General features: G+C 34.8%; 2 protein-coding genes and 1 long non-coding RNA gene across 5 annotated transcripts; 1 reads left to right on the top strand and 2 right to left on the bottom strand.

Annotated features, from left to right (window-relative positions):
* Positions 1-765: 765 nt before the first annotated feature.
* Positions 766-5,008, bottom strand: LOC138896547 (uncharacterized). Its single transcript, XR_011409900.1, has 2 exons — positions 4,418-5,008; positions 766-3,498 (listed from the first exon to the last, which is right to left on the bottom strand). It is a non-coding gene; the product is annotated as an uncharacterized lncRNA (long non-coding RNA).
* Positions 5,009-7,329: 2,321 nt separating this feature from the next.
* LOC104086100 (high mobility group B protein 1) lies at positions 7,330-10,932 on the bottom strand. Of its 3 annotated transcripts, none has more exons than XM_009590269.4 (8): positions 10,779-10,932; positions 9,716-9,802; positions 9,394-9,510; positions 9,244-9,301; positions 9,102-9,146; positions 8,752-8,832; positions 8,544-8,633; positions 7,330-7,619 (listed from the first exon to the last, which is right to left on the bottom strand). In XM_009590269.4, the coding sequence occupies exons 2-8, from the start codon at positions 9,784-9,786 to the stop codon at positions 7,563-7,565; spliced, it is 519 nt and encodes a 172-aa protein (XP_009588564.1). In that variant the 5' UTR covers positions 9,787-9,802; positions 10,779-10,932; the 3' UTR covers positions 7,330-7,562. The 3 variants fall into 3 exon arrangements, with proteins under 3 accessions (XP_009588564.1, XP_009588565.1, XP_070037888.1); XM_009590270.4 differs by having other exon boundaries at positions 9,716-9,798; positions 10,779-10,907; XM_070181787.1 differs by lacking the exon at positions 10,779-10,932 and adding an exon at positions 10,624-10,757.
* A 6,070-nt stretch (positions 10,933-17,002) lies between these two features.
* LOC104086099 (chlorophyll a-b binding protein CP29.2, chloroplastic) lies at positions 17,003-19,654 on the top strand. Its single transcript, XM_009590268.4, has 2 exons — positions 17,003-17,842; positions 19,120-19,654. Exons 1-2 carry the CDS (start codon positions 17,351-17,353, stop codon positions 19,483-19,485), a joined length of 858 nt encoding a protein of 285 aa, XP_009588563.1. The 5' UTR covers positions 17,003-17,350; the 3' UTR covers positions 19,486-19,654.
* The last annotated feature ends 3,230 nt before the right edge of the window (positions 19,655-22,884 follow it).

Below are 22,884 nucleotides of genomic sequence, written 5' to 3'. Positions count from 1 at the left end.
CTTCATTACCGTGATATGCAATGCGCCACCTTCAGTTTTCGACAATCCTGACAGTTGGAAACTCACTTTCTTAGTCAAGAACCCAACCAATGATTATAATTTCTTATATGATGACTTTGATGCCAAGATTACCTACAAGAATATAGTTCTTTGGCAAGCTAATAATTCTGCTAAATTTTATAAAGACGAAAATGCTCAAAACTTCGTTGATGCAATTTTTGGTGCTTTGCCGGAGAGTTATAATGAATGGATGACTAACACTGTTATGAATGATCTTGCTTCTGGTCTTTCCACAAAATTTTCAGTAAATTTAAATGGAAAAGTTCAAATAAGCCACTATGAGGCACAACGTAATTGTGGAAAATTACAAGTATATTGTGAGGATTTGGAAATTAATTTCTCGCAAGGTTCCAGCATTGGAATGTTGACGGCTACTTCAGATGCTTGTACGGTACATTTGCAGAAATCAAGTTGTTGATTGAAGGTGTTCGGGCTATATGAAAACATAGTTTTTGTTTACTTTAATAGAGTGGAGTAATATTTTTCTATATTTGTAGTGAAAATTATGACAATTCGTTATGTTCCAGTTCTTATCTACTTTTTAATCCAATGTTTGAGATCACATATTTGTAATTTTAAATGTATGACATAATTTTAATATTCTCTTCAACAACTTTCTTCTGCGGTCTTTATTCAAATTTTAGCATCCTTTAATTAATTTAATCTGTAAAATAAGGAACAGAAATTGGCATTATAACACAATAATCCACAAAAGAGTGCAAAGTACTGATAAAAATGAAGTGTGTCTAATGTTGATAGATCAGTGATCAGCTCCTTATAGGCAGCTGATAGTTCTTTGCCATTACACAAATGTTAAACTGAGCTAATCAAGCCATAACAAAGCCAACCTAACTACTCTGGCAACTAAACCTGGTTTTACAAAATTGGAGCTCCAGGCAATAAGCAAGATTATTAATTCTCTTGCTCGTCGAACTAGTGCTTCAAAATGACATGAATATTAATTAAGAGATCAATTACCTTCAAAGAATCAGAACATCTACAATATGGTGCAGTACATATCTAGGATTCTGTCTTTTGCCTCTCGCGGTTTTCCTCCATAACTCTTTGGAGCTCTTTCTCACTTCTCGCTATCAAACGCTTAACAGTGTCAAAAGTGGTAAGCCTAATGTTGCAGGAGAAAATGAAGAGACAAAAAAAATGATGTGTTAGGTTAGGATGTTAATATCATCGTCAATGATCATTGCCTGGTAATACTAGTAGTAACTAAATTCCTTCTTATCGGTCCCCTTGGAGAACTGTTTGTTCCATCAGGCATGAGCTTACTTACATTACTGATTCGAGCCAGCATAAAACTAGTCAATTTATGATAAATCTTTAGTGTAATCATCTCATGGAACAAACATGACACTTTATGAATGAATCAACAACGTAAATATGTTTTTTTTTTTGTTGAATGGCAAACAGAGATTCAATGGGCTGAGAAATACTGCAACGGGAAGACAGCTACTGCAAACATCTACAGAATGACACTAGCTGGAGCTGTGTACTATTTATGGTAAGAGAGGAACAATAGCGTCTTTCAACGCAAGCAGAGATCTTCAGATATACTAGTGAAACTGATTATACAGGAGGTTATATTCAGAGGTAGCATGCGGCCAAAATTAGCTAGGAAGATTCACGAACTCAATTTTTATCCTAGGTAATTGGTAGAGGTTGAGGAGTTAGCTGTGTAAGGAGATATAGTGGAGATGATCTAGTCTTAACTCTAATTACTGGGTGTTGCCAGTTTTAGATATGTTTTCTTTTGTCTTGAGCTGTACATATTCTTTACAGGTAATAAAATTGTTTTAATTACCAAAACAAAACGTGCTTATCTAAACTCTTAAGTCTTCTGCGGATGGCAATTATAACCGTTTAACTATAACTGAAAAAAGAAAGGGTTCATTTAAACAATCAGAAAGAGTGTTAGGTTGATTAACATTCTCAGTTTAGAAAACTTAAATCCCCTCTCGAGCATGATCATGGATTTCAAAAACTATGATACAATCAGATTTTGTTTCACGACATGATTTTGTTCAAAAACTTGAAGAGCAAATCAAATTTATTCCTGTACACAACATGATTTTGTTTCACGAGGAAGATGAAGAAAAAAATGCCGAAGACGATACGGTTCTTGTAACAGAGGATGTTACAAAACCAATCCAATAGTGGGTTGATCTTCATCCATTGGACGATTTATCGCTACCATCTGGTTCATGCATAACACTATTTGGTATAATCGGCACCACCTTTTATACCAAGTTGTGGCTATGGGGGGACGTAAAAGAGGTGTTCAATGAAACAATCTTGGACTCCTGCTCGGATAAAGATTATTCTGATGATGGCCTAGACGAGTACAGAAGCTAGAGGTCAAAGAGATCAAAAGAAGAAAAAAGAATATTTGCAAAGACTTGAACTTGGATTCTTCGGTGAACCAAAAAGGTTATCAACTTGGTGAAACCATTGCGAAATCTTTATTGGATCCTTAGAAGTTGTAGTCTATCAATGTAGAAAGAATTGAGTCTCCCTCATTTTGACAGGCCATAGGGGGGTGTTTGATCTAGCTAGTCCCCCTTATGTTTTTGTAGGTTAAATTTATGAACTAATACAGAGTTTAGAAGAAGACTGATCTATTACATCTGATATTTAGATATCTGTCAAGATAATTGTTGGAAGATGTCAAAGGCGTGAAGATATTAATTAAAACCAAAATAATATAAAAAAGGGGCAAGATCCACGGAATAATATGGACAAGCAGTCAAGAGAACACTTACCGTTCCTGCACTTTGCAAAGATAAATTGCTATTCACAGATCCGGATGTAGTAGTGTTCTAACTATCAGCTTTTCTGACACGTAGTATAGGTATATATGTGAAAAAATGCTCTCACATACATACATACCTACTTTTAATAGTGCAATAAGTTCGGTGCTGAGAACCTAAGGTCGATCTCATCATATTTAAATTCTGGATCCACCTCTTGCTAGATTACATACTCGAACAACAAACATAGCAAGAGACAAAGGCGAATATAGTACTATAAGTACGGGTTAAATTGAACGCATAACTTTCGATAAGGAGCATAAATTTATATGTAAAACTATTAAAATTAAAATAAATAATAGATATAAATCCATAACTTTAAAATTATAATGGGTTCAATGCTTAAAATTTTAAAGTTGAACCCATAGAGTTTAAATCTTAGACCGCCACCTATTTTCAAACAAAACCAGACTAGCAAAACATCAGGGAGTATTCTCCATATTCAACCATCATTCGATCAATACATATCGAGCCAGAAACAACCCCTTTTATTACCGGACAAAGTCCGTATAAGGACAGCGAAGCAAATCTTCGAAATAGAACTAAAGAATATTCCTTTTTGAAGTTCCATTCCTGTACTTCTCCATCAAAATTACATGCCCTTTTATCATTTTACCTGTAAATAAGAGGGTGGAAATGCTTAGTCCACAAATACACACCATTATCAATATATCATTCCAAGATGACCCAATACCGACACTAAACCTAAAGGTAAGTGTAACAATAATAACTAATCCTTAGTCCCATAAAAAAAAAAATGGTAACCCAAACAATAAAATGATAAAAAGATATAATCTTTACATCCAAACTTATGTTCCAGCTCATTTGAGATATATATAGTATTCTGCAGTAAGTCCAATTCAAGACTAAAAAATCAATATTTTTAGCAACGTGATGCTCCTTGGTCAGATGACCAAGATGATAGCACCACGTATGATCAAGAAAATAGTAACCTATAATCAGATGAAAAGCATGAACGCTAATCACATGATAACCATGAGATCCGACTAATTTGTGATTGAGACGTAGTTAATACAGTCAATGGGGTCGATTAAAGAAACTGCTATTTGGGGAATACGTGTTTTGGAATTGAAGAACAGAGTTAGTTTGACGAGGAAGTGTAAGAAATATGCTTTGGAAGCTGCTCTCTCTAAAATTATTTTTGTGTTTCAGCTTAGCTTAACAGTTACGTAGTATTTAATAGTGAACTAGTCTCTAGGTAGGAGTTTATTAATTTCACCAGATTTTGTGCTAATTTTAGGTCTTTTAAGTAAAGTCCAAATTGAGTGAAATAAAATAGAATTTTTAGTTAGAGTTTCTTTTTACATCTATTTTATTTTCCTATCATCTCCCCCTGATATTTCCCAAAGTTTCTTTTATCAAGAACCAACAATTGGTATCAAGAGCCATCTTCTTAAGGGACCTAAGTAAAATCTTTTCTTGAGTGAGATGGAGACTGAAACAAGTTTTTCTCAATTGGCTCTGTTTTTTATGGTGAAAATTACTAACTATGAGTAGTGAGAATGAAGACTTACTTGGAGGCTTTAGATCTTTGGGAGGCCGTGGAAGAGGATTATGATATTCTTCCGCTGTCTAGCAATCCCACCATGGCCCAGATCAAGAGTCACAAGGAAAAAAAAAATCAGAAAATCAAAGAGGAAAGCAACTTTGTTTGTTGGTGTGTCTGCAACTATTTTCACGAGAGTTATGGCTCTTAAATCAGTAAAAGAAATTTGGGATTATCTGAAGAAAAAATATAGAGGAGATGAAATAATACGAGGCATGAAGGTGTTGAATTTAATAAGAAAATTCGAGTTGCAGAAAATGAAAGAATCTGAGACCATCAAAGAATACTCCGATCGGTTGCTTGGCATTGTTAACAAGGTAAGGTTGCTTGGTACTAAATTTAAAGATTCAAGAATTGTTGAATCTTTTTTTTGTTACGGTGCCTGAAAATATGAAGTATCCATAACTACCTTGGAAAATACAAAGGATCTATCCAAGATTACCTTGGCAGAATTGTTAAATACATTGCAGGCATGAGAGCAAAGGAGGCTTACGAGGCAAGATGGTATGGTTGAAGAAGCTTTGATAGCCAACCACAAAACTCAAAGCAACGGTAATAATGCAAATTACCCACCTTGTCAGCACCATGGCAAAAAAAGTCAAGCACCATGGCAAAAAGAGTCATCCACCATTCAAATGTTGGAAGAGGCCAGATACAAAGTATAAAATTTGCAACCAACTTGGTCATGGAGCTATAATTTGCAAAGACAAATATCAAAAGTATGAAGCAGATGCTCAAGTCACCAATGAAGAAGAAAAAGATCACTTGTTTGTGGCAACTGTTCTTTCAACCAAGAAATATGATTTTTGGTTGATTGATAGTGGTTGTACAAACCACAAGACATATGGCAAAAATCTTTTCAAAGAGTTCACGTCTATGGAAAATAAGAAAATCAGAATTAGGAATGGTAATTATATTCTTGCTAAAGGAAAAGGAATTATTGCAATCTCAACAAATTCAGGTACTAAGAAAATTTCAGATGTTCTTTATGTTCCTGGTATTGATCAAAATTTATTGAGTGTTGGGCAACTAATAGAAAAAGGATTTAAAGTATCCTTTGAAGATAAACATTGTTTTATTTATGATGCAACTGGACTTGAGATTTTAAGGGTTAAAAATAGAAGTAAAAACTTCTCATTTGATCCAACAGAAGAAGAAAAATGGAGCCAAAAAATCTACAAAGGGCAGATAATCCTCCAATTGAGGACATATGTGAAAATGAGGCAAAGAAGAAGTTGTCAATATTTCAAAAAAAATAAAATCGGGAAGAAAGTTAACAAGCCTCAAGGAAAAATGCAAATATGGAAGAAAGTTGACAAGTCTCAACGCAAGATGCAAATGAAGCCAAAAAAAGAGCCAACTTATTTCATTGACAATCATGAGATGCAGCAAAATAGAAAAGTGAACTCGATTTACTGCAAGATCAGTTGGCAGATTTACGTACAAAGTCGATTCCAGTTAAAGGTTTACAAGGCATAAATTCAAAATTTGCAGCTTCAAAAGTAAGGAGGAGTGTTAGAAATATGCTTTAGAAGCTGCTCTCAATAAAATTATTTTACTGTTTCAACTTAAGAGTTATTTACTGTAGTAATTTAGTTTGAATTTTAAATAATTTTGAACTAGTCTTTATGAGTGAACTAGTCTCTAGGAGTTTGTTAATTTCATCAGATTTTGTGCGAATTTTTAGGTCTTTTAAGTTAGTATTTTTCTTATAAATTGAAGTCAAGATGCAGTGAAATAAAATATAATTTTCAGTTAGAATTCCTTTTACATCTATTCCCGTACACTGCTTTTATTTTCCTATCATTTTCCTCTTATAAATTGAAGTCCAAATGCAATGAAATAAAATATAATTTTCAGTTAGAGTTCCTTTTACATCTATTCCAGTATATAGCTTTTATTTTCCTATTATTTTCCCCTGTTTGTTTCCCTAAGTTTCTTTTGTCAAGAACCAACAGGAAGATTCAAGGGGAAGTTTTTGGAGCTGATACCCAGCATGCCAATGCCAAACTCAGATACCCAAGAGAATATGCTGGTAGCTGGTGCTTGCTTTTAGATAAAACTATCTTACACTCCCTAGTTTTCAATTTAAGTGTTTAATTTTTTCCTGATTCTTGTTCAGTGGACACATTGGCACCTCGCTACTGCTCGACAAATTGCTTAAAATCATCATCTGTGAAGTAAACTTTCAACTTCTCCAGGCTTTAGGTTGCTTTGTCTTTCATTTCTGGTTCATGAAACTTAGAGATATTATATTTTAGTGCAGGTTTATTATCAAGCATTTATTTTCATGAGAAGAAAGCTAGTATAAAATGTAATATAGTGCATACGTTGCAAGTTCTCATTCACTATCCTTGGTCATTATACAATTGAATCCTAAGTAAAAATTGAGATTTGAGGTGTACTGATTAACAGACGGCATTTTATAGTTGAGAGGTTATTGCCTTTCTTTTAACTTTTTCAACGTTTAATGTTGACAGCTGACATATATTCCCTACTTTGCAAGAGAGATTACTGATGTTGAATATATGAATTAAACACGGATAGAGTCTGTATCAGGTCATGTTGTTTAGCCAATTAAACTTTTGACCATAAAAACTAAAAGAGTTTGTTGGTTATGGCCAGTAAAAATACACCCATGCTTAGCGCAGAATTTTACTTGTTTTTCCAAGATCTCGTGCTTCTGCTTATCACTTTTATATCCAGGGAGTCTGTCCATTTGTTGTTTAGCCAATTAAATTTTAGGTAGAAAAATCTTGGTTTAACGCGCACCTCAGGTGCCTGTGTTATATAAGCCAACATTCAAACTACTCAAGCTCCTTTGATCAACGACTATTCCTTGCATTCAGAGTGCAGATAAGAATCAACAAAGATCTGAAGTCAGATAAAAGACATACCATATATATATATATTACGTATCATCATATTACATATACAAGTTCATTCAAGTTATGTAAACAAGTGGATGCCACTGACTACCAGCAGAGTTGAGTTTCAGCAAACTGCGTGACCAAACTAGGTAACAGAAAATACAGCAAAAAACACATATGTTCACTCAACCCTTGTCGGATGGAAAATTAGTACAAAAACTGAGTGTTGGAAGCAAAATAGCTTCAATCATCATCCTCATCTTCCTCCTCCTCATCATCCTCCTCCTCTTCTTCTTCACCCTACATATTGTCGAGCACTAGTAAGTACGATATGAAACATTGTGGCCACTGTGATAAATGAGTCTACTTGAAATACAAAACTATTTACCATCAAAGGAGCATATAGCAACTCTGGTAATGGATCCAAGTCCCAAAAGAGGACAGGCATAAATGGTTTATGCACTACTTAACAACTAGCTCCGTAATAGGAAAGGTACTATATTGCTTGTCTTCTCAAATTTCATTTCAAATCACACAACTGACATCAACTCTAATAAGAATTTAGCAGTAATATTGTCGAAACCCCCCGACATCTGTGATAATTATCATGACTTGCCTTCTCAGGCACAAGGTTCTAGTATTAAATGTTTCTCTTACTATACAGATTCATGTTGGATCAATCATTCTTGAAAGTTAATATTCAAACTTTTACATTGAACATCTGCTCCCTCGGCCAATTTTTGCAATCAAAGTGCGCCTCAAGCATCAGCAAAGACAAAAAAGACACCCTCCCCCCCCCCCCAAAAAAAAAAAAAAGAAGGCCTAAAAATACAACTAGAAGGATCAATAAACCCAATATTTAACACCCTTAAAGGATCACAACTCTCTTGTTTTAACACCCTTAAAGGAGGGGACTTTGAGCCAACAACATCCTTGTCGACATATACTCAAAAACTATTAGATGCACTCATAAGTATAGAGTCAGCAGAACACTGTAGAACTGTAAAGGGCAGCCCGGTATACAAAGCATCACACGTTCACACTAGGTCCTGGGAGGGCCGCACCTCAAAGGGGTGTGGTGTAGGCAACCTACCCTGATGCAAGCCTCAGTGTCTGATTCCACGGCTCGAACCCTCGAACCCGTAACCTATAGGTCACATGGAGACAACCGTTGCTCCAAGGCTCCCACTTCAACACTATAGAACAGTGAAAAAATAGTAATACCTGTCCGCTGCCCTCCGCATCTTCATCATGTACCTCCGATTTTGACCTCTCAGATTCTTCTTCTTCGCCATCATCGTCTGAGCTTTCCGGCTAATTCAATTGATGAAGTTAGAACAAGGAAGCTCCCTTTTCTAAATTTATAATGTTGACTGATATTGTGAAAAGATCAGATGAATCTTGAAAATAAAACAAGTTACAGGAAGCTAACCTGCTTGTTGTTGTAAGCATTCATGAGCTTTTCATACTCAGACTTCCTTTTTGCTGCTTTGGCTTCATATGGTGCTTTTTCCTTTCAACACGTAAAACCAGCCTTATAAGGTACCTCATTACAGTAAATATGTAAATATTGTCCCTTAAAAAGAGAGTGCGAAGAATCCATCCTTATGGTAAAACTAAATGCTAATATTTCTCACCAAGTAAATGTCAATGAGAAGCTGAAAGAAGTTTTCAACCCTTTAAACTGTATAACAACATAACAGTATGACATGTATGAAGTGGTCATTGCGCCAAGTTCGCTGCTTGAATCACTAATATTGGGAAATACATTGAATTACTTACAGCTGCGCTCATAGATTTCCACTTCTCCCCTCCAGCTTTCCCGACCTTCATTTATGACATTAAACCAAGAAGAAATCAGTTGTGCTCAGAACCAACTATTAAAGGAGGCAATGCTTATGAAATAACACCATCAAAAGCTTACAGCTGATACAGCCTTCACATTAGGATTTTCCTTTTTAAACGTCTTCCTGAATTCTTCACTGCAGTGGCATACATGATCATTTGTTGGTTACATCACGCAACTATAGATATGCCACTGAATCTAGAATTTATTATGAAAAACGAAGCCTACAGAAATACGAAGAAGGCGCTGGGAGGCCTCTTAGGCTTATTAGGATCTTTCTTGGCCTTTTTGTCCTTCTTGGCCTTCCGTTTATCGTTCAACGTAGCCTTTCTCTTCCCCATCTTTCTGAAAACAAGAGAGACAGACATGATCCATCACTAATTGATCACTGTGCCAACACGGAACATCAAAACCAAAATCACAGAAACTTCATTCCCGAAAGGTCGTAGCATCAGCTACAATTGCAGAAAGGTCTATGCAACATCAAGTTACCAACACCGGAAATACTTGCATATAAAGCCAGAATCACAAAATTTAAAACGCTACTCACCGGTCCTCAACAGGCTTCAGTGCAGACCTTGTTTCTTTTCTCAACGCCCCTTTTCCTTTTCCACCCTTCATTGTAACTTAGAACTGCCTAATCAAAACAAGCGGCCTATGTTAAAACCCCATAGCTGTGACATTTTATCAATGAACAATATGATACATAACAACATGAATAATGCACATTGAACACTCAAAGCATTCCAAAATACCAAAAGAATTTAAGAGAAACACAACACAACAATTATTTGTCCTACTCTCCAACTCTCCGTTTAGATGGCCGCAAAAGTATTGATTCTTTACCCTAAAGTATATTTTTTTCTAATAATTACCTAAAGTCTGACCTTTTCTCCCCATGGAAATGCTATATCCAGTCCCAAAACCTTAACAAAGAAGTATTCGAATAATTTGAAATAACTTAAGTCTCTATGTTATATCTCCCTGCATGATCTCACAATATCAATTTAAATGAACAAAAGCAAGTAAAACCAAAACTACTGCAACAGATATACCAATAGGAAGACACGACTCAGAAAGAGATAAAGTCAAAGTTCGGAGTAATAGAGTCAAAGTCGTTAATTTTCTTTGTGATCTCAGTCATAGATCCTTCAAATTTTGGAATTAAATTTAGATATTTGAAAATTACATAAAAGTACTACTCCATAAGTCTTCTACAAATGGAAAAACAATAAAAAAAATTATCAGCTAGATTTCATATACATCCAAGTCAACGAAAAAAAATCCACCATTTGTACAACAAATAAACCTTCCTAAGAAGACCAAATCAGCAAAATTCATTTCTTTTGCTCAATAAGAAAACAGAAACAAAGTAAAAAATCAGACTAAATCAACCACAATAAAACAAATGAAAATTCAAAAAAAAAAAAAAACACTTTAACCCAAGTATGTACTTACTTCTGCGAAACCAATTTTACTCTTGAAACCAATTATTGTGTTTAGGTAATTGAATAAGTGTACTAATTTTTCTCAATAAGAAAAATACAAGAACTGTGAATCTACAGCAACAAGTATTAATATGAAGAGAAAAAAGAATAGAGAAGAGGCAATACCAGGAAGATAAAAATTGTTGGGCAGAAGGGAAAGTGGAGAAAAACAGAGCAAAACCCAAAAGAGAAGTAACAGAAGAATCAAGCTACTACTTTAGTACACGACCGAATAACAAAAAGTAAACTCCATTTCACTGACAAACCTTATTTTACATTTTTATTTTTAAATACTTTTAGAGTATATGTTTTATGCCCAGTTTTAAAAATAAACATTTTCAGCCTGTAAAAAGCAGCTGCAGGTAATTCTCTAACAAATAATTAGTAATCTTAAAAATAAAATCAACTAAAATGTACCGATAATGCAAGAATTTTTTTACATTATCAATATATATAACTTAAATTTAGATTTCTACCATATTCATTAATACATATGATTTTATACATTCTATCTTAAGTAACACACGTATTTCTATATAACTTAATGCAAGTTATAATAAATTAAACGTGGCATCCATGATATAGGAATTTATTTATTTTTCCTTTTACCACCGATCAAAATTAATTTATTACACAAAAATTATTTTTCTTAATATCTGTAATCAAATACTGTATTTATTTTATGCAAATTTTGTGATTCCCTATCCTAATCCTTCAACTTGATTCACGGTATTGGACTCATTATATGGTAAATAATAGTAGTAAACAACTTCTTAAAGCAGTAGATAATAATGCATGAATTGTAATGTAACACTATTACATGTAATTTCATTCTATCATGTTATAGGAATATTCTTTTCTTTTTTTTTATGAAACATTACGCAAATTAATTTTTGATTATGCAGATATTAGTTGTTCAAAAGTTTATATCAGAAGTAAATGTTTAATTAGGAATGCAAAAAATGCAGAATTTACATTGCAATTTGCAAACCAAATAATATAATGAAAAAATTTCGAATTTGAATCCTAGAAATGAAAAGAATTCTAGCAAAAAATGCTTTTCCTTTTGAATTTTATGTGGCACGATATTGATCTGCTTTAAAACAAATACCGAACCTCAAACGAAAATTAGAATAAAGAAATCAATTGGGGAGAAAGCATGGCACTTGGACTAGCAAACTAGGTAGTAGTAGCATGCAGGCAAGGACAATCGAAATATTGCGTGGCATTTTTGAAAGATAAACACGTGGAGGACATCAAATATTTCAACGATATAGGCGTTTGGACATGAGAATTGTAAAATTCGAATGAAATTTTTTTTTAAGTGAAAATGGTATTTGAAATTTAAAGTTGTGTTTGGACATAAATTTTAGTTTGGGTTGTTTTTGAAGTTTTATGAGTGATTTGAGTGAAAATTTAAAAAATAACTTGTTTAAAATTTAGCTTTAATTAATAATTATAGATTTTTTTTATAGAATGGCGTGCATAACTTTCATATAGAGGGAATAATTATTGGCTGAAAGTGAATAAATGTAGGTGGTTTATTATTGAAGAAACGAATATCAAACTGTGTATGGTAAGGTAGTTATTAGTAGTAATTTATAACTCTTTTTTAACTTGAAATCATCTATATTGTCTAGCTTATTGAGGCATGGTATACTATGTCTTAAGAGAGTTACTAGTTAAGAGTTACTTTCATAATTTAAATCGTAATATTAAGAGCTTGAAATATTTAGCGTTTGTATACTCTCTATCAATTATGCAAATAAAAACAGTATAATTAAATTCCTCTAGTAGTTGTATATTTTATTTTATTTTTGGAAATAAAGAGTTTTATCAGCTCTTTTTTCTGTATCTTAGAGCAACTCCAACCTTGTCCCCAAAATGGAGATTTCCCTATTTTTGGGGACAAAAATGAAAAAATTTCACTCCAACCCTCCCCCATTTTTGTCCCCGAAATGGGGGTGAATAGTGTCTCCCCAAATTTGGGGACAAACTATTCATCTCCTCATTTACTATTCCCCATTAAAATATTATTATTTTTATTATTTAATCTTTGAATTTATCTTTTTATATATACTTAATTATGTTTATATAATATATTTACCTAATTAATTTTTCATCTTAACTTTGACGTATAATTTTAAAAAATTAATTATCGTGCATCTATTTTTTTTATGTAAAATTGATAGTTAATTTTATTATGAGTTATCATTGTATGAAAAAGATATAACCATCACAAAAAAATAAAAGGTGCAAATATAAAATATGACCTCACTTTTATTTGAATTATTAGTTAATCTATAATAATTGCTTACAAATTATATTATTTAAAATTTTATGAAATTGTTTTAATAGTAATTACAAATTAATAAAAATAAAAGATGGAATTTGTTTAATAGAAATTAAAAAATAAAATTAAAATGAAAGATAATAATATAATATAGAAGAAAGAGAAGAATATAAAAAAAAATATTCTCTTTTGGAGAAAAAAATGGAAAAATGGTTGGAATAAGTTATCTTAAAATTGAAGAAATCCCCATTTTGGGTTTGGTCCCAAAATGGGGGTAAAGGTTGGAGATGAAAGTCTTAAGTATTTGAGATAAATAAAAGGTAGGGCAATGAGTGCCTAAGAAAAACTTTTTGTTGCTGCCCATTACCGAAGGATATTATTATTATTATTCGCATTTCATGATAGAATGAGAATCTTATGAAACGTCTGGTTATTGTTATAATAGTAACTATATTAATGAAGTCCCTTGTGATTGCTTTTGGAGAAAAATAACAACAACAACCCACTAAAATCTCACTAGTAAAGTATGTGGAGGGTAATATGTACGCAAACCTTACCCCTACCCCGAAAAAGTAAAGAGATTGTTTTCGAAAGACTATCGACTCAAAAAAACGAAAAGAGACAATATTATAATCAGAGGCGACTTAACCCCTAAGGTACTAAAGCGATCGCTTTAAGCCTCACAAAATTAGAGGCCCCAAAATCTACTCTTCTTATATGTAATTTAAATATTTATTGTACTTATTATTACGTAGTGATAAGAAATTTTTTAACCATCTATTGCTACATTGTCATTAATCGTTAATCTCATAGTATTATATTTATGTTGTTTTTTTTCAAATTTGGTTCAGAAAATTCAAATGAAAGTGAAAAATAATTAAATTTGTAGTTACTTTCTAGTTTTTCTTATTTAAACTTGAACAAATTTTATTTACAACTCTAACTTTGTAAGATATTTTCTTCAAGGTCTCTTTAGGTATGCTTCAAGCTAATTAGATGGTGAAAAGCTATAGCTGATTTGTTTATCATCTTTGTAAATACAAATTCACACATAATTATTATTTTGGAAGGTAATGCTATATAGTGAGTTATGTTAACGCTCATGTGGAAAAAAAATCAAAATTAAATTTAATAAAATCTTATCAAAGGTTAGTAATGTTTCAACAAAGATTAAATGGGTTGGTTACATCGTCGAGATTAAATTGCATCTCAAAAAATAAAAAGAATAAACTTCACCAAAAATGTCTAAAATTATTAAACAAGTTTAAGGCCTTTTATTATGGCTTGACTTTAGGCCTCCAACTGTCCAACACCATTGAGCCGTATCTGTTATAGTATACATGTTATTGCTATATTTTTTAGGTTAATCATATCAGGCTGAGAGTAACATATTATTGTAGGTCAACTTAACTTGATAGTATAAAAAAATTACAGTAGAAATGCACATAGCATAAAAACACATTTGCTGAAACAAATTTCGTAGGTGTTGTCCACCATAAAAGATATGAGCGAGAGTAACAATGGGGTTCTTCAATAATGTTGGAGTTTTATATGATAGTTACTCGATAGTGTTTGATTTACAAGGAATAAAGGTTTTCAAGCCACCTTTTGAAATAAGTAATTGAAATAATGTGTACTGGAATGCAAGTCTTCAACCATCTCGTCTATACATTCTTGGATAAAGCTTGTTGAGAAAATCATTTTTCTTTAATAGATGAAGTAGAATAAATTCCTATTAGTTCGAAATGCAATTATCGACATACTTTTGTAACACATCCCTGTTTAGTGAACCATTTCATAAACATCCTATGAGGCGGGTGGACATTCGGTATTTCGGTTCGGTATTTAAGAATTTCGATTCGATATTTCGGTATTCGATTTATCAATTGTGTATACCAAATACCGTACCAAAATATTTCGGTACGGTTCGGTATTTCTTATTTTGGTTCGGTACGGTTCGGTTTAAACTAAATTTTCACTATCTCCCTCACTCCATTAACTAATAGGAAGCAAACAACTGAAATATCTTAGTTTTTTCTTCTGCCATGGATCAACCAATTCTCCACAATCTATTCCTAATTTCTCGCATGAATGACTTCCATCAAACGTAGTTTTTGGTATATTACAAATTTAATTAGCAACAATTAATATTATAAAAAGTATAATAATGAAATAATTTCATTTTATATTTATGGAATAATGATAGTATATTGCATATTTAATTATATAAATGATATAAGACACATACATACTTAGAAATAAATATTTACAGAATAATATCGATATAAATATTATGTATTCAGAATTCCGCCAAAATATTGATATAAAAATTCTGGAGTGTATTATATGTTATAATTCAGTTTATGGTATATTTATCGTATAAATATTACTATATGTTTGGACTATGTTATATAGTTGTATGAATTTCACTTTGTATAATATAGTACTATTATATACAACATATATAAATGACATAATGTACATATATAAATAGGTATGTTCCATATAGTGATAGATATATACGTATAATATATCTAACATAAACCATCAAAATCCTACAGAATAATGGAACGCATGAAACACCATAGGATGCATTTCAATGTTGGATATTGCCGGATTAAGGAAGTATGTCAAAAGTTCTTTAAGATGGTAGAGAATGTCCCATGATTTATGCATCTTGTCTGGTCATTAATTATTTTCTTAATCTTTATAATATGCCATTAGTGTAAAAAAAAGTCTTTCATTTATGTAATAAATAAAAAATATTATTATTTTCTTAAATAATTTTTAAAAAGTGCTCACCCATGTCGATTCCTCTTTGGAATTTGGGGTGTGGGCTTAAGGTTATTGGGCTAAAAATTAAAAACAAAGTTGGGCTTGGACTAAACTATTTCGGTATACCGAAATATCAAAAACTCAATACCGTATGCCGTATACCGAACCGAATTACCGAAATACCGAAATTTTTGTACCGAAATAAACCGAAATACCGAAAAAATCAAAATCGAAATACCAAATTAATTCGATTTGATTCGGAATTCGATTTTTCGGATTTTATGCCCACGCGAGTATAATATAATAGGCAATTTCGAAATTCAAAGAGTTTTTCTTCGAAATAAATATAATGCACCTATTCCTATGTGCTTTCTTTCTTTCTCCCACCCAAATGAGTCAGTATTGACAATATTCTTCTGGACAGTAACATAATAAGAACATAACCACAAATAAATTTGTAAACTCTGATGAAATAATTTTGTTTAGGTTCCTTCTGGTGTCCGATACCTGCTTTGAGGTCTTGACTAATTCAAATTTGTGTCATGCAAGGCCTGTTAAAGGAGGACAATTCTCCCTACCAGAATGTTTTTTTTATTTTTTGGGTTCAAACCTGAAACCTCTTATTGAGTGTAAAGAAATCATATCTATTCCATCACAAATCGATCTGATGAAATAATTAATATGAAGTAAGATTACTACTCCGTATTTAAGAAAACTTGTTTGTGTTTTAATAAAATGTCACACAATTAATGTAACTAGTAGAGCTTCATTCAATTCAAAAACACTTAAAGGGGTTAGGAATCATTGTATCAAGTCGTTGAGTGCAAAAGTCATACCAATTTTTCGTTTAATTGTGACTTCGATCAACATGTCAATACTAGTAATCAGGCCTATTGCAACGGTTTTAAAACCATTGCAATAGATGACATGATTGATATCTAAAGTTAACCCTCTGCTCTCACCTCCGCTTAACATGTTGCTTCTAAATTTACATTTTCTATAAATTCGTAACTTCACTCTAGTGCAAAATAAGGCGTCCACTGCAATCAGGATCAAAGCTAGTTTTATAATAAAATTACCTTATTTTATAAATTAAAAAAGAAAAAGAAAAAAGAACAAAGGGAAATAAGGGAATAAATCAAACAAGAAGATAATTATGTTAAAAGATCATAGTACTAAGCAGGCAAGTACATGACAAGTTTTGTCACTGTTTCTTTTTTTCTTTTCTTTCTTTCTTTCTTTTCCACGTATGTGACAATTCAACCTGAGTAATATGAAAAATCGAAAGCCCACCAATCCCATCGTTCTTCTTCATTACATGGTCCCATAAAAAAAAGAAGAGATATTCACTAAAACTCTGATCTCCAATGTTGCATGTCAACCACAAGACTTCAAATCCTACGTGTCCTTCAAACACACCACTTGAAATCAGCCATGATAAGAATCAGATAAGGCCTTTCTCTCTTTCAACCGTCCGATCACTCCATCATCTCATCCAACCGTCACAATTCTTTCCTCCACAGATCAAAAATCTGTACCTTCTTCACTAATATAATCAGTATAGGCTCCATATTCCACCACATCAATTCAACAAATTTCATAACCCTATAGCTAGCTCACATTAGCGGCAATGGCTACCGCAGCTGCCACATCCTCATTCATCGGAACACGGCTGCCGGAGATTCACTCCGGTGCCGGCAGAGTCCAAGCCCGATTCGGATTCGGAACCAAAAAAGCCGCACCTAAAAAGGCTCCAAAAAGGCAAATCCCAGACAGACCGTTATGGTTCCCAGGAGCTAAGGCACCGGAATATCTCGACGGGAGTCTCGTCGGCGACTACGGATTCGATCCATTTGGTTTGGGGAAACCTGCTGAGTACTTGCAATTTGATTTGGACTCATTGGACCAGAATTTGGCTAAGAATTTGGCCGGTGACGTTATTGGGACCAGGACTGAAGCTGTTGATGTGAAATCGACACCGTTCCAGCCGTACAGTGAGGTGTTTGGACTGCAGAGGTTCAGAGAATGTGAGCTGATCCATGGGAGATGGGCTATGTTGGCTACACTTGGTGCTTTGACTGTTGAATGGCTCACTGGTATTACATGGCAAGACGCCGGAAAGGTACTATTTTATCCTTTTGCATCAACGTATTAATTATAACCTGAGATTAAGTTATATATTCACAAAAATTAATATTATCATATCACTTTATAATAACTACTGATAATTAACTGCCAATAAGAAATGGAACTACTAGCTACCTAGAATATCAGACATGTGAAATTTTACTGTTAGTAATTAAACAATAAACAAATTTAAGTTGTTAGCTACATAAGTTAATTAAATTCCCGACTTATAATTTAGTAGTAGTAGATTACTTCCTTTGAATAGATAAGTCTTACTACATGTTAATTCATGCTCTTAGAACCGTCGTTTGTAATTGTAAGCATGTATATATATATACCCACTAAATGATATTTGAATTAAATATATATGGATAGTTTTAAATAAAACTTTATATCTATATTATATTTGCATAAAATTGTAGTTAAAGAGTAATAACGCTGTGATAATGCATAGTTGCATTTATGCATGCTTTATGTTTTGTCGTTTCATCGTGTCTGCATATTACTTCTAGATATAACGTAATTTAGATCAAGTTTGATGCCTGAATAGTAGGTTAATGGAGTACTAAGTATGTTTTCTGTGATTACTCTTTCCCGATTGTCCCTTGATTGCCTAGTTTCCAAAACCGTGGGTTTACATGTGCTACTAGATCTCGGATTACAAGTACATTGGTGTTCTACTGAAGAAAATCTTTTTACTTTAAAGTTGTAGCAATATGCTCATGGTCGAGCTTGAAGAGAAGAAAAATAGATCAACAAAAAATGGTAACATAGTAAACCTTAACTGGAAAACAAAGCGAGATTCATTTGGACAATTTAAGTTTGATATTGCATAGTGTAGTTGAAGAGACCTTTTTTCTGACCTCGCCTCAACTAGAAATGTCGTCTTTTCTTGGTAAAATGACTTGGCATCATGAACAAAACGTAATCAAATGAAAAAGACTTACAATCCTTCTCGGGTTTAAGTTATATACAGTAATTGTACAAAATATATTTACATTATCACTGTTGTTTAACTTGCTATATCACCAATGTAATCTTTCCTTTCCTCAATGTGTTCGATTGAACTTAAGTATCTTTTACACACATATATATACATAAAAAGTAAAAAATATTTCAACAATTATTAATATTCGAACACAAATTTAAAAGACGATTGGATTCAACTTGTGAGAACAGAACGGTTAAACTCTTATGTTTAAATTATGAATCTTGCCAACATTTTTGAAATTAGAAAATTATTGCTTATAACCCTTTCTTGGACTTGCATAGGTTGAGTTGGTTGAGGGATCATCCTACTTGGGACAACCACTCCCATTCTCCATTACAACATTGATCTGGATTGAGGTCCTTGTTATTGGATACATTGAATTCCAAAGGAACGCTGAGCTTGACCCGGAGAAGAGGCTTTACCCTGGTGGATCATTCTTTGACCCATTGGGCCTTGCTGCTGACCCAGAGAAAAAGGCCACACTTCAACTTGCTGAGATCAAGCATGCCCGTCTTGCTATGGTTGCATTCTTGGGCTTTGCTGTCCAAGCTGCTGCTACTGGAAAAGGCCCACTTAACAACTGGGCTACCCACTTGAGTGACCCACTTCACACTACCATTTTCGACACCTTCGGCTTCTTCTCTTAAGCCCAGCCCAACGCACCTTGTTTTTTCAGCTCGATCTAGTTGAGAGGATGGTTTTACGTATATTATATTACTATATTCTTCTGCATCTTGTAAAAATTGTAACATTTGACACTCTAAGGAGAAGGCAATATCAAACGCTATTGTTAATCTAAGTTTTTCATGTTCTTCACTGTTGGTATCGCAAATTTTCTTATTCCTTTTTCATCCTTATGTTGCATAAAGAAGATATGCAATGGCTTCTACAATGGTCGATTCAGCGTTGAAAGGGTTCTACAATGGTAGAGCTAAGAGCTTGATTAAAAAAAGCTACATGAAAGAGGATGAAATATGTACTTTTTTTTGCATTCCAATGATTATGTTCCTTGATAACTTAGAATTAGGGATGTTTATCATTAAAACGGATAATAATTAAATTTGTATGTCGTTTTAAGGATATGTAGATTGATTCAACACAAATAATAAAGAATATTAGATAAACGAGTTAAAGATAAAATGAATAATCAAACCAATTGTAATGCTACGATCTAGCCCGGACTTAGGTTGAGCAGTAGTTTTCCCTCGATCGAATCCTTGGTTCGAAGCTAATTGTGAATGAACAACAATAGTAAAGTAAGAACTTCGCAATAGCTAGAAAGCAGAAAAAATAAATATGTATTGCATTGGTATGCATGTTACAATGTGTGTTATCAAAGAAAAACTTCCCTTTTATATAATAGGAGAGTTTCATCCCTAGTACAAGTCTAAAAAGGGTAAAAATCTCCCTTTCTCGCTAATTACTCACTCGTAACCGACATCGGGCGAGATCTGCAACGTGATATCCAGTTGGGTACGGATATCACGGCCCTCTATTAGTCATGTGTAAATATTTGCCATATCTCCTGAGGTCCTAGGGCTCGTTTTGGGTCCGGAAAGCGTTGCCTTATCACGCCCGACGATATGCACATTGTTCATCTTTCATGGGTCTCGGTACAAAAGACTCCTAGCCTCGAATTTAACCTCGTGTGTCCGTGCCCTCCTTCCGTTTTCTTCACCGAAAAATCGGGGTATGAATTGCCCTTGATTTTACTTGTATACAGATAGTCTCCTCATTTTTTGGAGAGTAGGTCCGCCGGATCGACGGAAAACGAATAGATGAGCCTCGATTTCTTCCCTCATACGTTGTAACTGAGATGACGGGTAAGTCGAAACATCCCATCAGTCGCGTCGGTCTAACTTCGGACACGTGTCGGTCATCGACTGGTTGTCTTCGAATGTGAAACGTCACGCATTGATTGCATGTTTCCCCTATAAAAGCTTTGACCTTTTATACTTCTTTCACTTTCCGATCATAGCTTTTACCTTCGGATTTTCTAACGTCTTTTAACTTTTTCAAATCTTTATACCCTGCTTCTTGAGCAGTCATATCTTCATCTCTGATCTTCAAACCTACATATTTGTTCTTGGATTTCCAACCCAGATCTTCATATCTGCATCCCACCTTTAAACCTTCATATTCTTTCTTCAAATCTTCATATTTTTCCTTCGAATCTTCATATTCTCCTTCAAGTCTTCATACTTCCCTTCAAATTTTCATATCTTCCTAGATCACGATGGCTAAAACTTCCAAGTCAGTGCCTCAGTAGGTTGCCCCTTCATCTTCCCACCCGACCGTATATGCCGAGGTGGCTCCAGAGCCCCCCATGAAGAGCTTCATACCCGGGGGCTGCTCTATCGGGGATGACTTTAAGGTCGAGAAGGCCTCTAGCGAACAAGACCGAGGCGAGAGAGCATTGAGATACATATTCTCTATCACCAAAGAGACCCTACCCATGTCCGAGCAGACTGTAAGTAGAAGGATAAGGACGTGGTCATCCCCGGGCCCAATGATGATATAACTACTCACGTGAAGGGGTATATGAGTGTTTACACTTACCTCTTCACGCTCGCCCCTATGGATCCCGTAGTTCTTGCTTTCTGCAAGAGGTACGAGGTGTTCGTTGGGCAAATCCACCCATCCTTCTGGAGGATTGTAATCCTCTTGCGCCACTTCACAAACAACACTGAGTCTCCCCGGTTCACCCACAACCACCTACTCCGCTTGTACAGTCCCCGAATCTTCCGAGGGGGACTGATTAAGCTCGTCCGCTGAGCAAGCAACGCTCCTTTCTCGAACATTGACAAGGACCGGGACCGAGGTTGGCAGGGGAGGTTCGTTCGGGTGAAAACCGAAGACCTGATTCCCCCAAGATTCTGTCGTTCCCCGAGGAATGGAACGCATCCCGTAAGTATTGTCTTTCTTGGGTATTTATTCTTTTTTGTTTCTTTTTCTCATCGCTTGTGTTTTTGGTCGTGCAGTTGTTGCCTAAGTTCCAAATGCAATCCCCCGATTCAAGAAGTGGATCGAGGGGATTTGTAAGCAGATGCCTTACGCCGAGCGCGCATGGCGCAAACTTTCGAATGGAAAATGGGAGGCCCATTCTCATGGTGAGGTTCTTCCGTGAAATAGTCACCATCATGCTCTTAACTTATATAGTGCTAACTTTTCCTTTTTTTCTTACAGGTCTGCCTAAGACCACTAAACTTAGGCCTCTTGATGAGGACAAGGATCCGTCTTTGCCTGCCGCGAAGGAGGAGAAGAAGAAAAAAAAGAAAATCGGGGAAGAGGAATAAGAGGCGACCACCAGGGCCTAGAAGGCCAAGAAGAATACCAAGTCCAGGGCATAGGATCCTGGCTATCTCTACTGGCTCATGGATGAGCTCGAAGAAGACAATATTTTCGTCGCCCATGGATCGACCCCCATTGAGAAACATGCGACGACCGAGAAAGGGACAACGAGGTCGATCCCCTTCAGGCTCGGGAACCTGAGGGGATGATGGAGTTGTGACCTCCCAGGAAGCCACTCCCATTTCGAATGAGGCGACCAGTGTCATTGACATCATAGAGACGCCCTCTTATACCAAGTCCATGCTCTAAGAGGCCCAAGCGGGCAAAGAAAAGTCAAGTGAGGGAGTGCAGAGTTCAGACGATCCCCTCAACTTCTTTTTCGACGGCATGGGCATGTCCACATTGGAGGAGTTTTTCGGGCTGGGTCACCTAGATATCCCAAAGAAGGACGTGCCCTCGGGAGCTGGCGGACCGAGTCCGAGCCCAAAACTGGTGAAGCAATTTCTTGCGCCAAGCGCGGACCCCGAGCACAAGAGAGTTGTTGTTCTTACAGTCCCGGAGGATACTCGAGTCTTATCTACTCCGGTGGACGTAGCCAACTACCTCAAATACTTGGTGACCGAGGAGGACCAGGCAAACATGAACGAGGTTTTCACGTCAAGTGTTTTTAACGAGGCGCAGCAGGCGCTGAACCGGGTAAGGCGTCAACACTTTTGTACCCCTTTGTGATCCCACTTAAGTTTTGATGTCTTTTA

The sequence above is a fragment of the Nicotiana tomentosiformis genome, chromosome 7 (assembly GCF_000390325.3).
Source record: "Nicotiana tomentosiformis chromosome 7, ASM39032v3, whole genome shotgun sequence".
In the NCBI taxonomy this organism is placed as follows: domain Eukaryota; kingdom Viridiplantae; phylum Streptophyta; class Magnoliopsida; order Solanales; family Solanaceae; genus Nicotiana; species Nicotiana tomentosiformis.
Note: the sequence above shows the minus strand (reverse complement) of the source record. Positions and strands in the feature narration are given on the sequence as shown.